At 38.9% G+C, this 10,781-nt stretch overlaps 2 protein-coding genes across 2 annotated transcripts; both read left to right on the forward strand.

Annotated features, from left to right (window-relative positions):
• Nucleotides 1–4,105: 4,105 nt before the first annotated feature.
• On the forward strand, nt 4,106–5,295 carry LOC131639896 (uncharacterized). The gene is made up of 2 exons (XM_058910337.1): nt 4,106–4,972; nt 5,080–5,295. The coding sequence occupies exons 1-2, from the start codon at nt 4,106–4,108 to the stop codon at nt 5,293–5,295; spliced, it is 1,083 nt and encodes a 360-aa protein (XP_058766320.1).
• Nucleotides 5,296–6,083: 788 nt separating this feature from the next.
• On the forward strand, nt 6,084–8,623 carry LOC131639897 (uncharacterized). Its single transcript, XM_058910338.1, has 4 exons — nt 6,084–6,188; nt 6,344–7,027; nt 7,142–7,452; nt 7,693–8,623. Exons 1-4 carry the CDS (start codon nt 6,084–6,086, stop codon nt 8,621–8,623), a joined length of 2,031 nt encoding a protein of 676 aa, XP_058766321.1.
• Nucleotides 8,624–10,781: the final 2,158 nt, after the last annotated feature.

Below are 10,781 nucleotides of genomic sequence, written 5' to 3' on the forward strand. Positions count from 1 at the left end.
GATCTTTCTAAACATTACCTTCTTATTATTCAGTTAATATGTGTGATCATTTACTGTTTAAAATTTCTCTGGTATATTGTGTATTAAATGCATTTATCCTTTCTAAGCGCCTACATAGAGGATTCTTGTATAGTCATACACACCCACCTTACTATAAGCTCTGCTCCCCATACAACTGAGATCATTTGTAATGGGATAGTTGTAGTTACCTACTCTTAGTCAAACTAGAACCTAACGTATGTCAGTATCTTTCATTTGTCCACGCATGCTCACAAGTCATTAAGAAAAGACTAAAGCCTTAAAGTATGCATCTGAACCCTGTCTCATCATGACTAACATTTCATTTTTTTTACTCCCTACATATACAAACCTTGACCTAAATTTTTCTCATCGAAACCTCTCATTCTCCCAAAGAAATTTCTCTTCAAAGCTCTCTCTCATATCTATCAAACATGTCAACAATGACTTACCATGGAGATGTAAACTATCTGAAGGTCATAGTCGAAAAGGATACAAATCTTTCCTTTCTCCTGCAAGATGCAAGAGAATTCATATCAAGCTTTCAAGTTCAAAACTGGGCAAATTACTTCACCATGCTTCGAGGTCCTGTTTACCCTGTTCTGGTAAAAGAATTATGGAAATTTGCTAGAATCAGTGATGATGGAAACACCATTACCTCTGAAATCTTTAAGCTTCCCATTTCTGTTACCCTTTCATCTGTTGTCAAAGCTACAGGTTGTGTCTCCTCTGGAGTCATCCTTGAAGAATTCCAATCAAATTTAAGATTAGTTGAAATCTTCAAAATTTTGTTCAATAATTATGTTCCTTATGATCCAAACAATCCGGAAAACCTTATCCATTATCCAAAAATCTGATTCAAATTCTTCTTAACAAACCTTCGTCCTAGAATGCCAGTTAGGGATGTCCTGACCCACAATGACCGAGTATTGGTGTTTCTACTAACACACCACCACATGATTAACCTTCCTAGAACACTCTTCAGTCACCTTAAAGAGACCATCAACATATCTAGAAATCAGGATCACTTTCACATACCTTATGGAAGAGTAATTTCTGAGCTAATCATGAACGATGATATCTTTAGATTTTTTAGTCTAGCCGGACCAAAGAGAGCACTCACATCTGAAAGATGTGATCTAGTTAAAAAGATAGAAGAACTCGAGCACTAATTTTTCTCACGGAGAAATTCACGTTGATGTTCAAATTAAAATGTGCTCAACCAGGAATAGAAGAAGAAGAAGTGTTAATCTAAGTATAGGATTGTAGTGATCTGATGATCAAATCTGCACCTTATCTTCTTAGTAAAATCAATGATTAAATCATTCCTTCTGTCTAAAACTCTCCGATTAACATAATATAGGAACATAACAAGATATTCATCTTCACAAGATTTATACCATCTTAGACTCAATGATAGATGTCCAAAAATTTAAAGTCATGGGAACATGTTATCTAATGTCTGACAAGAGCTCAAACATCTCTCCATAAAACTGTTCCACTGCCTATTCATCTCTAATAAAATCCTTCATAACCCAATCTCAAACCTCGTTAGTCATATCTATCCTCTCCATCCAAAACCTCTTTACTTCATCCCTTACCCAAATCTAACACCGTTTCCATGGCTGTCAAAACTTTTCATGGAAACGAAAGTATGCTAGAAATCATAAACGAGAAACGCATCAGTGATTCAAATGATAAATACTATATTCACAGATGTTTTGCATACCAAGAATGGAATGGATACAATGAAATTCTAAAGAAGTCAATCTATCCAAATCTTGTCAAAAGTTTCTGGGTACATGCATCTGTCAGCAGTAATGGATACCGTATCTCATCTAGCATACTCAGCCATGATATAACCATCACTCAAGCATCCATTACTGAAACCATTAAATTTCCATCTGATCCAAGTCGCATACCATTAGAATTCTTGGATTATGTTGCTAGACAACAATTCTCTAGAAGAACAAAATTGTCAGCGACTTTGAGACGTCAATCCAACAACCCTGAAAACCTGAAGCCTATCTTTAGAGCCTGGTGTTACCCTGGAAAACTCCAAAGATTTGGAAAGACACGTGTCTTAAACTAGGGACCTTTCCATTTAATAAAAAATCCCACAAGCAAGAGTTGGAGTAAATATTCAAAGTTGAAGAATGTCGAAGACATTTCGAGGTCGAAGAAAAAGGCGAAGGTCAAACATTAGAGTTTCATACTTACGAAATTATTAGACAGGGACTTCGATCAGGAAAGGATGCGTCAAGGCTGGGAGCAGTTATTAATGGGAGCCAGGCGGGAAGTTCCAAAGATTTGAAATGTTAGTGGGTGGTTATTAAGCTAGGTCGGGCGTCAAAGGCGCCAAATGCAAGAAAGGATCCTACGAAGCAGTTGTTTTCAAGTTTAAATATTAGCCGTAGATCATGATGGGCAGTTATCTCTTATAAATCCTATAAATAGGTCACAAAAATGTAGAAAAAAGTGTGTTCATTATTACAATCGAACTACTTGTTGATACTCTGTCCAATTTCTGCCTTAAGGAAAAAAGAGTTGCTAAGAGTCTTGATGTACGTGAATCACCATCTTTATTTTCAATGCAAATCCTTTACTTTTTAATTGCATTTTCCTAAGCTTTTATTTGTGTTGTGTTCTTTAATCAGCATTTACTTTGTATCTTCATTTTTATTTCTGCCAAAGTGTCTGAGACCGGTTGTTACGTCTAAAAACAACCTCTGAATCGACGCTGTCTGGTGGTCACGAGTTACCCCAGTAGGTTGAAGCCAGAGCATCCATATTTCACCAAATCCTTTAGGTCTAGGTTTGTTTCCGTCGGTAACGACTCACCTGTCGCTCAAATCTAGCATTCAGTATGGAAAGCCGTTGTATCTATTCCTAGCCTTAGAAAACCGTTTCTTAGGCAAACACTCTTGACAAAATAGGTACAATCCCTAAACTTTAGCACGTTGTCCTAAGATCAACTGGTCGATCTTGCAAGTAACCCTTAGTTTTAAGGCTTTGGGAGGACGAGCGGTTGTTTACCAATTTCCACAGTAATCAAAATGGCACGCCCAGTGGGACTATCGTGCTAAGTTTTTCGTTTATATATATATATATATATATATATATATATATATATATATATACATATATATATATATATATATATATATATATATATATATATATATATATATATATATATGAAACTTAGGAGTGGGAAATATACAAAAGAATACCAAGAACCACCCAAGAAGGTTAAATCTAAGATGACAAACCCTCCTAATCCAATTAACGTAGATGAAGTGCCCTCTCATTCTCTAGAATCTTTGAATACTGTGATCAACCCAGCAGAACAAGCGACAGGTGCAGCAACGGAGGCACCAGGTATGAGAACTGGGGCAGCAGATATCCCTGTGACTCCATCAGGGGGTACTGGAGCGAGGGTAACTACGTTCACGCCATTTCAACCTGGCATGCCTCGTTTTGGTACTGCAGACCCCCTTTACGAAATGTTGTATTCCTTAATGCCAGGGGGTCAATCAACGTTGAACACAATGTTAACAACAGGAAATACCCACAGTGTATGTTCGGCCGTGCAAGGCTTGGAACCTAACACAGGAAATAGATCAAATCAAAACAGAGCGATGCCTTTGTCAAATACGTCTGTGGCGGTGCTTCGACAACAGATGGACGATAGCAATCATGAGTTGGTGAACATGTTAACTAACCAGATGGGAACTGTTTTTAATCCTATAGTGCAGGAATCAACAGAAGCGAATAGACAGGTGGTTGATCAACTCACTCGATTGTGAAACTTCCTTGGGGCACCTCAAACGCCTGGTCGACAACTCCCTCCATCTAATAGGTAGATTATTGTACCTCCACCTACAGGAGCAGATCAAATAGCTGATGAAATAGTGCAACAAAATCAAATTCCCAGACTGCGTCCAAATCAAGGTGGAGCACGGGAGAGACACCAGCAAGTAGTAATGGTAGGTCGACAGCAAGACGCTGATCAGATTGTCGAACAATGTCAACAAGAGGAAGCAGCAATAGAAAAATAATCTAACTAATATTATCGAAAAGAATTATGGCCAGAAATGGGATAAATACTCCACTGCAAAGGCCAACATATTCGTCTCCGTTGGCTGAGTATATCAGACAAACAGAAAACCCCAGAGGCTGGAAAATACCAAAGTATACTAAGTTCGGAGGAGAAATAGGAGAATCGACAGACGAGCACATCACCAGATATCTGACTGAATTAGGTGACATGGCGAATAATGAGAGTCTCAGGGTGAAACATTTTCCTTCATTCGTCACTAAGGCGGCATTTACATGGTTCACCACGTTGCCTCCAAATTCTGCTGACTCATGGCCTAAATTGGAAAAAATTTTTCATGAGCAGTTTTATGAGGGACATTCAAAAATTAGTCTGTTCGAACTGTCGAACATCAAAAGAAGGTTTGCAGAGACCATTGATGACTACCTAAATAGGTTTAGGTCGCTTAAAGCGAAATGTTTTACGCATGTACCTGAACATGAACTGGTTCAGATGGCCGCAGGAGGTCTAGACTATTCCATTAGGAAAATAATAGACCCAACTTTTGTTAAAAGTATGTCGCAGTTGGCTGATAGGGTTCGACATCTCGAACGCCTACGACTGGAAAAAGTCAGGCATACTAAGGCTAAGGCTAAGAAAGAAAAAGTAGCCTATGTCGACTACGACGACACAGACCCCATATATGAGGCTGACTACATCTCACCGACAGAGGCAGAAATTAATCTGGCTGAGATGAAACCAGGGCCAGCGTACGAATGTAAATCACTGTTTCCATCGAAAGCAAAGAATGTCTCTTTCAACAACAATTCGAAGTTTCCTGCGAAAACTTACACTTTTGATATTAGTAAATGTGAGGAGATTTTCGATGTATTAGTTAAAGATGGTCAAATTTTAGTACCCCCAAATGCTAAGTTGCCACCATTAGAATAGCGACAAAAGAGAGGTTATTGCAAATATCATAATTATCTTGGGCATTCAACCTCTCAATGTTTTCTTTTCAGGGACCTGGTCTAGAAATCGCTGCAGGAGGCAAGTTGCTGCTGCCGCCAAACAGGCCGCAAATGACCAAATCTATAAGAAGAAGCGTTATGAAGTGGAGGTCGATTCAGCAGTCAAAGCATATCAAAGAGTTTGTTGGAAAGTCTGCGACCAAAGATCCTAATGAGGCGACAGATGACTTTGCTTCTGACTCAGGAAAGTCTCGACATCCTGGTTAACATGGTGTCAATTCTCCCTCAAGAATTCAACGTCTCGACTGAAGTCGAGGATGACGAAACTGCTACTGTAGAGACGGCCTTACATAGGCCAACATGTTATTTCGTGATGAACAATGGTTCCATAGAGAACCAAGATGTGTTCTTCGAACGTCCAGATATGGCAATGAGGGGCCATTTGAAGCCTTTATTGATAAGGGCTAAAGTCGAAGACGTGGCTGTTAATAGATTGCTAGTCGATTGTGGTGCGATAGTAAACATTATACCATATCATACTTTGAAGAAGATTGGGTTTTTCGATACTGACATCAGATCCCATAATGTGGTCCTTTCGGACTACGGAGGAAACACCAAAAATACAATGGGTGTTTTCCAGCTGAACATCATTGTTGGTTCAGTAGCTCGACCCACCATCTTTATGGTCATCAAAGGGAAACCCAACTACATACTGTTGGTTGGAAGAGAGTGGTTACATAGTGTAGGAGTTGTTCCTTCCTCCATGTATCAACGGTTAATCATTTGGAGGGAAGATGGTATTGTCGAGAATATCGAAGCCGACCAGAGTTATTTCATGCCTGGCGTTAACAATGTCGGACAAAAATAGTTTGATAAGAAGCTGGCAAATATAGCTCCTTGCCAGCCAGCTGAGGAGGTGTATTCAAACTTGAATGAAAATTTTGTCTCCTTGAAGTTGCATGAGACTCATGGCTTTATTTGAGACGTGGAGCCTTTAGAGGATCCATATGTGCCAGATCCCGCGCCATCAGGCTGGGGCAACACAGACAACAAAGATGTCTGAGCTAGAGGCTCTGAGAAGGATTTCGCCATATATTGTTGAAAACAGAATCAATTCGGCTTTAGAAGCTGAAGCAAATGTGGCTGACGAAGCCAACAAGGTTCAAACTACAGAGGAGAGTTCGACCACGAAGTCGAAAATAGAAAAAGGAAGGGATACAATAAAAAAACGTCGATGGGTTTCCACTGCATATATGACAAACAACCTTTGGGGTTCGAAAAAGACCTTATGGCGCCTGCAAAAATGTAACCGCAGGATCCTTTAGAGGAAGTCGACCTCGGCGAAGAAGGAGACAAAAGACCCACATTCATCAGCGCCAACATCGACCAGGAACTCAAATCAGAGGTAATTTTATTGTTAAAAGAATTTAAAGATTGCTTTGCATGGGATTTTAATGAAATTTCTGGTTTAAGCAGGGAATTGGTCGAATTAAAATTGCCAATACAAGCTAGAAAGAAACCAGTAAAGCAAACACCTCGACGTTTTGCTCCCGCAGTAATGTCGAAGATAAAAGAGGAAGTCGAACAGCTTCTCAAGAGCAAGTTCATAAGATCTGCAAGGTACGTCGAATGGTTGGCTAATATAGTGCCAGTCATGAAGAAAAATGGGAAGTTAAGAGTGTGCATTGATTTTAGAGATATGAATGCTGCTACCCCAAAAGATGAATATGCCATGCCGATAGTAGAAATGTTAATTGACTATGCCGCTGGTTTTGAATATTTAAGTATGTTAGATGGTTATGCTGGTTATAACCAAATTTTTATTGCAGAAGAAGACGTGCCGAAGACGGTGTTTCGTTGCCCGGGGGCATTAGGAACATATGAATGGGTAGTCATGTCATTTGGCTTGAAAAATCCCGGAGCTACGTACCAAAGGGTAATGAATTCTATGTTTCATGACTTCATCGAAAACTTTATGCAAGTATACATCGATGACATTGTAATAAAATCGACTTACAAGTCGACACATCTAGAACACCTTATGAAATCTTTCAAAAGAATGAGGAAATATGGATTGAAAATGATTCCATTAAAGTGTGCTTTTTGTGTACAGGCAGGACATTTCCTAAGCTTCGTGGTGCATAAAAAAGGAATAGAGGTCAACCAAAGCAAGACTAAAGCTATTATGGACGTCAAACCTCCGTCGACCAAAAAGGAACTTCTGTCCTTGTTAGGGAATGTAAATTTCTTAAGGAGGTTCATATCTAACTTAAGTGGAAAGACAAAGGCATTCTCACCACTACTTCGACTGAAGAACGAGGACTTCATCTGGAAGAAGGAACATCAAGAGGCTTTCGACGAGATCAAAGAATATTTGACAAAGCCTCCTATACTGGCACCACATGTTAGAAATAGGCCTATGAGGTTGTATATCGTAGCCTCAGAATCGACTATAGGAAGCAGATTAGTTTAAGAAGATGATAATGGTGTCGAAAGACCTATATAGTGATATAGAAAAACTAGGTATAGTGATATAGAAAAACTATGTCTGTGTTTGTATTTCTCTTGTACTAAGTTGAAGCAATATATAAAACCAATTGATGTGTATGTTTCTTCGCACTTTGATATTATTAAACATATGTTGTCTAAACCAATTATGCACAGTCGAATTGGTAAGTGGGAATTAGCATTAACTGAATACTCCCTAACATATGCTCCTTTAAAAGCAATGAAAGGGCAGGTAGTAGCACACTTCCTTGTCGACCATTCCATAATGGTGGCCGTGCCTCAAAATTATGTCGACTTGGTACTCTGGAAGTTATATTTCGATGGATCCAGTCACAAAAATGGCACAGGAATAGGAAGAGTCATAATTTCTCCAGATGGAATTCCAGTAAAGTGCAAGTATTCGATAGATGGTATGTGTACCAACAATGAGGCAGAGTATGAATCTTTGATAACCGGACTTGAACTGCTGATAGAACTGGGGGCAAGAAATGTCGAAATCATGGGAGATTCTAAGTTAGTGGTTAAGCAGGTCTCTAAGGAGTACAGATATGTTAAAGAGAACTTAATCATGTACTTTGTAATTGTGAACAGGTTACTTAAGCTATTCGACTCAACAAGTATTCGACATATACCCAGACGAGAGAATCAAGAAGATAATGACTTAGCACAAGAAGCACCAGGATACAAGAAAGGTGAGAATGAGGAGCCCGTTCAAGTGAGGAAAAAGGTTCGAGCAACTTTGTTATCTCCCTCAAATTTGTGTGTTATAAAGTTAGGTGCAGTCGACACTGAGAATTTTGAAATTGTGATGGTAGACAATGGACAAGAAAACGACTGGTGTAAGCCATTGATCGAGTACTTACGCAACCCTACAGGGTCGACAGATAGGAAGATCAAATACAGGGCTCTAAATTTCGTTCTAATGGGAAACGAACTATTTAAGAAAACAGTTGAAGGAGTATTGCTTAAGTTCCTTGGGGAAAGTGAAGCATATTTGGCCATGTCAAACGTGCGTAGTGGAACCTGCGGTGCGCACCAAGCAGGACACAAAATGAAGTGGACTTTGATGCGTTCAGGGGTTTACTAGCCTTCGATATTAAAAGACTGCATAGAGTTCGCAAAAGGATGCCAAGAATGCTAGATGCATGGGGGCATCCAACACGTTCCTGCAAGCGAATTACATGCCATTGTGAAACCTTGGCCATTAAGAGGATGGGCTTTGGATGTAATTGGGGAAATAAAACCAACTTCGTCAAAACAGCAGAGGTACGTCTTGGTCGGTATTGATTACTTTACAAAGTAAGTTGAGGCTGTAGCTTTAAAAAACGTCGATCAGGAAGCTGTGATAGACTTTATACAAAGTGATCAGTGGTTTTCACACATATATTTACCGTTGTTTTTAAGTATGTTTAAGTTATGTTATTGAGTGTTTTATTTCTTTATTCTACATTGTATGCTTTGGTTGTGTATTTTACTGTTTGCAGGCTTAAAGGAATAAATCAAGACAAATCAATGCCAAAAAGTACAAAAAGGGGAGTTTCGAAGGAAGTGAAAAGTCAAGCTACATGAGGTCTGACACGACCACCTGTGTCAACTGAAACTGGCCGTGTTAGGATGAAGCGTGGCCAAGAAAATGCAAAAGAGATGAAAGTCACGGGGCTGACACGACTCGTGTTAGCAAGTGTGAGATCTGGAAATTTTCAGCATGTTTCTCATCGTGACAGGTGTGTAGTATTTTGATCATAACTAGAGCTTCGTAACTCCGATTGACGCGGTTCCGATGGCAAAATTTCGCTAACGAAAAGGGCTACAACTTTGATGAAGAACACATAGCCAAATTATGAAGTTAAGCTCTCACACGGACCGTGTTAATCAACACGGCCACCCGTGTTGAAATGTGGCTGGAAATGCGAGTTTGAACCAAAGTCAGAGGATCAACACGGGCGCCCGTGTGCAGGAATACGGCCCGTGTTGATGAGCGCGGGCTGAATATGTGTTTATAAGCTTCCTTACTCAAATGGGATCATTAAGGGTATTCTTGGCATTTGGTTTCAACCGGAATGGAAGATTGATTATAAAAACAACTTTAGGGCAAGAGAGAGGGGACTTTTTGGCTAGGAGAAGACACGATTGAAGATTGGAGAAAACAAGGGTTTGGGAGAGAAGAAGGTCTTCATGAACGGAAGAGATTGAAGATCAACTTTCATCTCAATTCTTGTAATGTATCTATTTTATAATTTGTTTTCTTTGAACAATATGAGTAACTAAACCCTAATGCTAGGGGGTGTCCCTGATTTGACTCTGTAATGATTTTGAATTCCTGAGTTCATCAATAGATTTGTTTTCTTATTTAATTTAATTGTACAAGGTTTTTATGCTTTCTTTGTCGGACCAACAAGATTGATTTACGGTTAACAACCAGCGGGACAGCGGTTGTTAAGGTTTTAGTACGATTAGACTATAGTAGATATCACCTAGGACTAGGGATACCCTATAGTTACCGGTTAACTCTTGATAACATAAAGGCTTGATTTCATCATAATTCTCTAAGGACTTAGGAGTTAGGATGAATGTTCAAAGGTTTTCCCACTAAGGACTTAGGGGAAAATAATCTAAAGGGCGGTAATTAAAGGTTATGAACTTGTTGAAGAGATCTAAATCCAAGGTTATTACAGGAACAATCACACACTATACCCCTAGCATAATACTCATATTTGTCAAAAAGCCAATTTACTTTTCTGCTTATTTTAATTATTGTTTAGTGACAATTTGCAAACAAAACCCCAATATTAGTTTTTGTTTAATTGATCTATAATTTGAACTCGATATTACTACGCAGTCCTTGAGATCGACATTCGGGGAATTTCCCTATTATTACTACAGAGGCAAAATAGGACACTTTCTATTTTACCGATCAAGTTTTTGGCGCCGTTGCCGGGGATTGCCAAAATATAGAGTTTTAATTTTAGTTCAATTGAAATTTTGTTGCTCGTCAGCTAAAATTTTGTTTTAAGTTTTTGTTTATTTGAATTTGATTTTATTATAAAAAAGAAAAGAAAAAAAAAGGTTGATTATTTTTGCTTCATGAATTCTTCTATACTTTGCTACTAACAAATTGTCTGAGTTTTGTAGCTATGTATTGTTTTGATACATTGCCACCTGTATCTCCTGCATGTTGGTCGCCTGATTCAGGAGTCACCTTGGAAGAGGCGACTAAAATTTTCAAAGCATATAAGAGGGAGGTA

Source organism: Vicia villosa, unplaced genomic scaffold (genome assembly GCF_029867415.1).
Source record: "Vicia villosa cultivar HV-30 ecotype Madison, WI unplaced genomic scaffold, Vvil1.0 ctg.002847F_1_1, whole genome shotgun sequence".
Taxonomy (NCBI): Eukaryota; Viridiplantae; Streptophyta; class Magnoliopsida; order Fabales; family Fabaceae; genus Vicia; species Vicia villosa.

Bases quoted from the DNA above. Each gene is read 5' to 3' on its own strand.
- LOC131639896 (XM_058910337.1), top strand. From the start codon at position 4,106: ATGGCCAGAAATGGGATAAATACTCCACTGCAAAGGCCAACATATTCG. The intron at 4,973-5,079 runs GTACCCCCAAAT...TTTTCTTTTCAG, and splicing joins TTAAAGATGGTCAAATTTTA to GGACCTGGTCTAGAAATCGC.
- LOC131639897 (XM_058910338.1), top strand. From the start codon at position 6,084: ATGTCTGAGCTAGAGGCTCTGAGAAGGATTTCGCCATATATTGTTGAA. The intron at 6,189-6,343 runs GTTCAAACTACA...ATGTAACCGCAG, and splicing joins TGGCTGACGAAGCCAACAAG to GATCCTTTAGAGGAAGTCGA. The intron at 7,028-7,141 runs GTAATAAAATCG...TTTTGTGTACAG, and splicing joins AAGTATACATCGATGACATT to GCAGGACATTTCCTAAGCTT.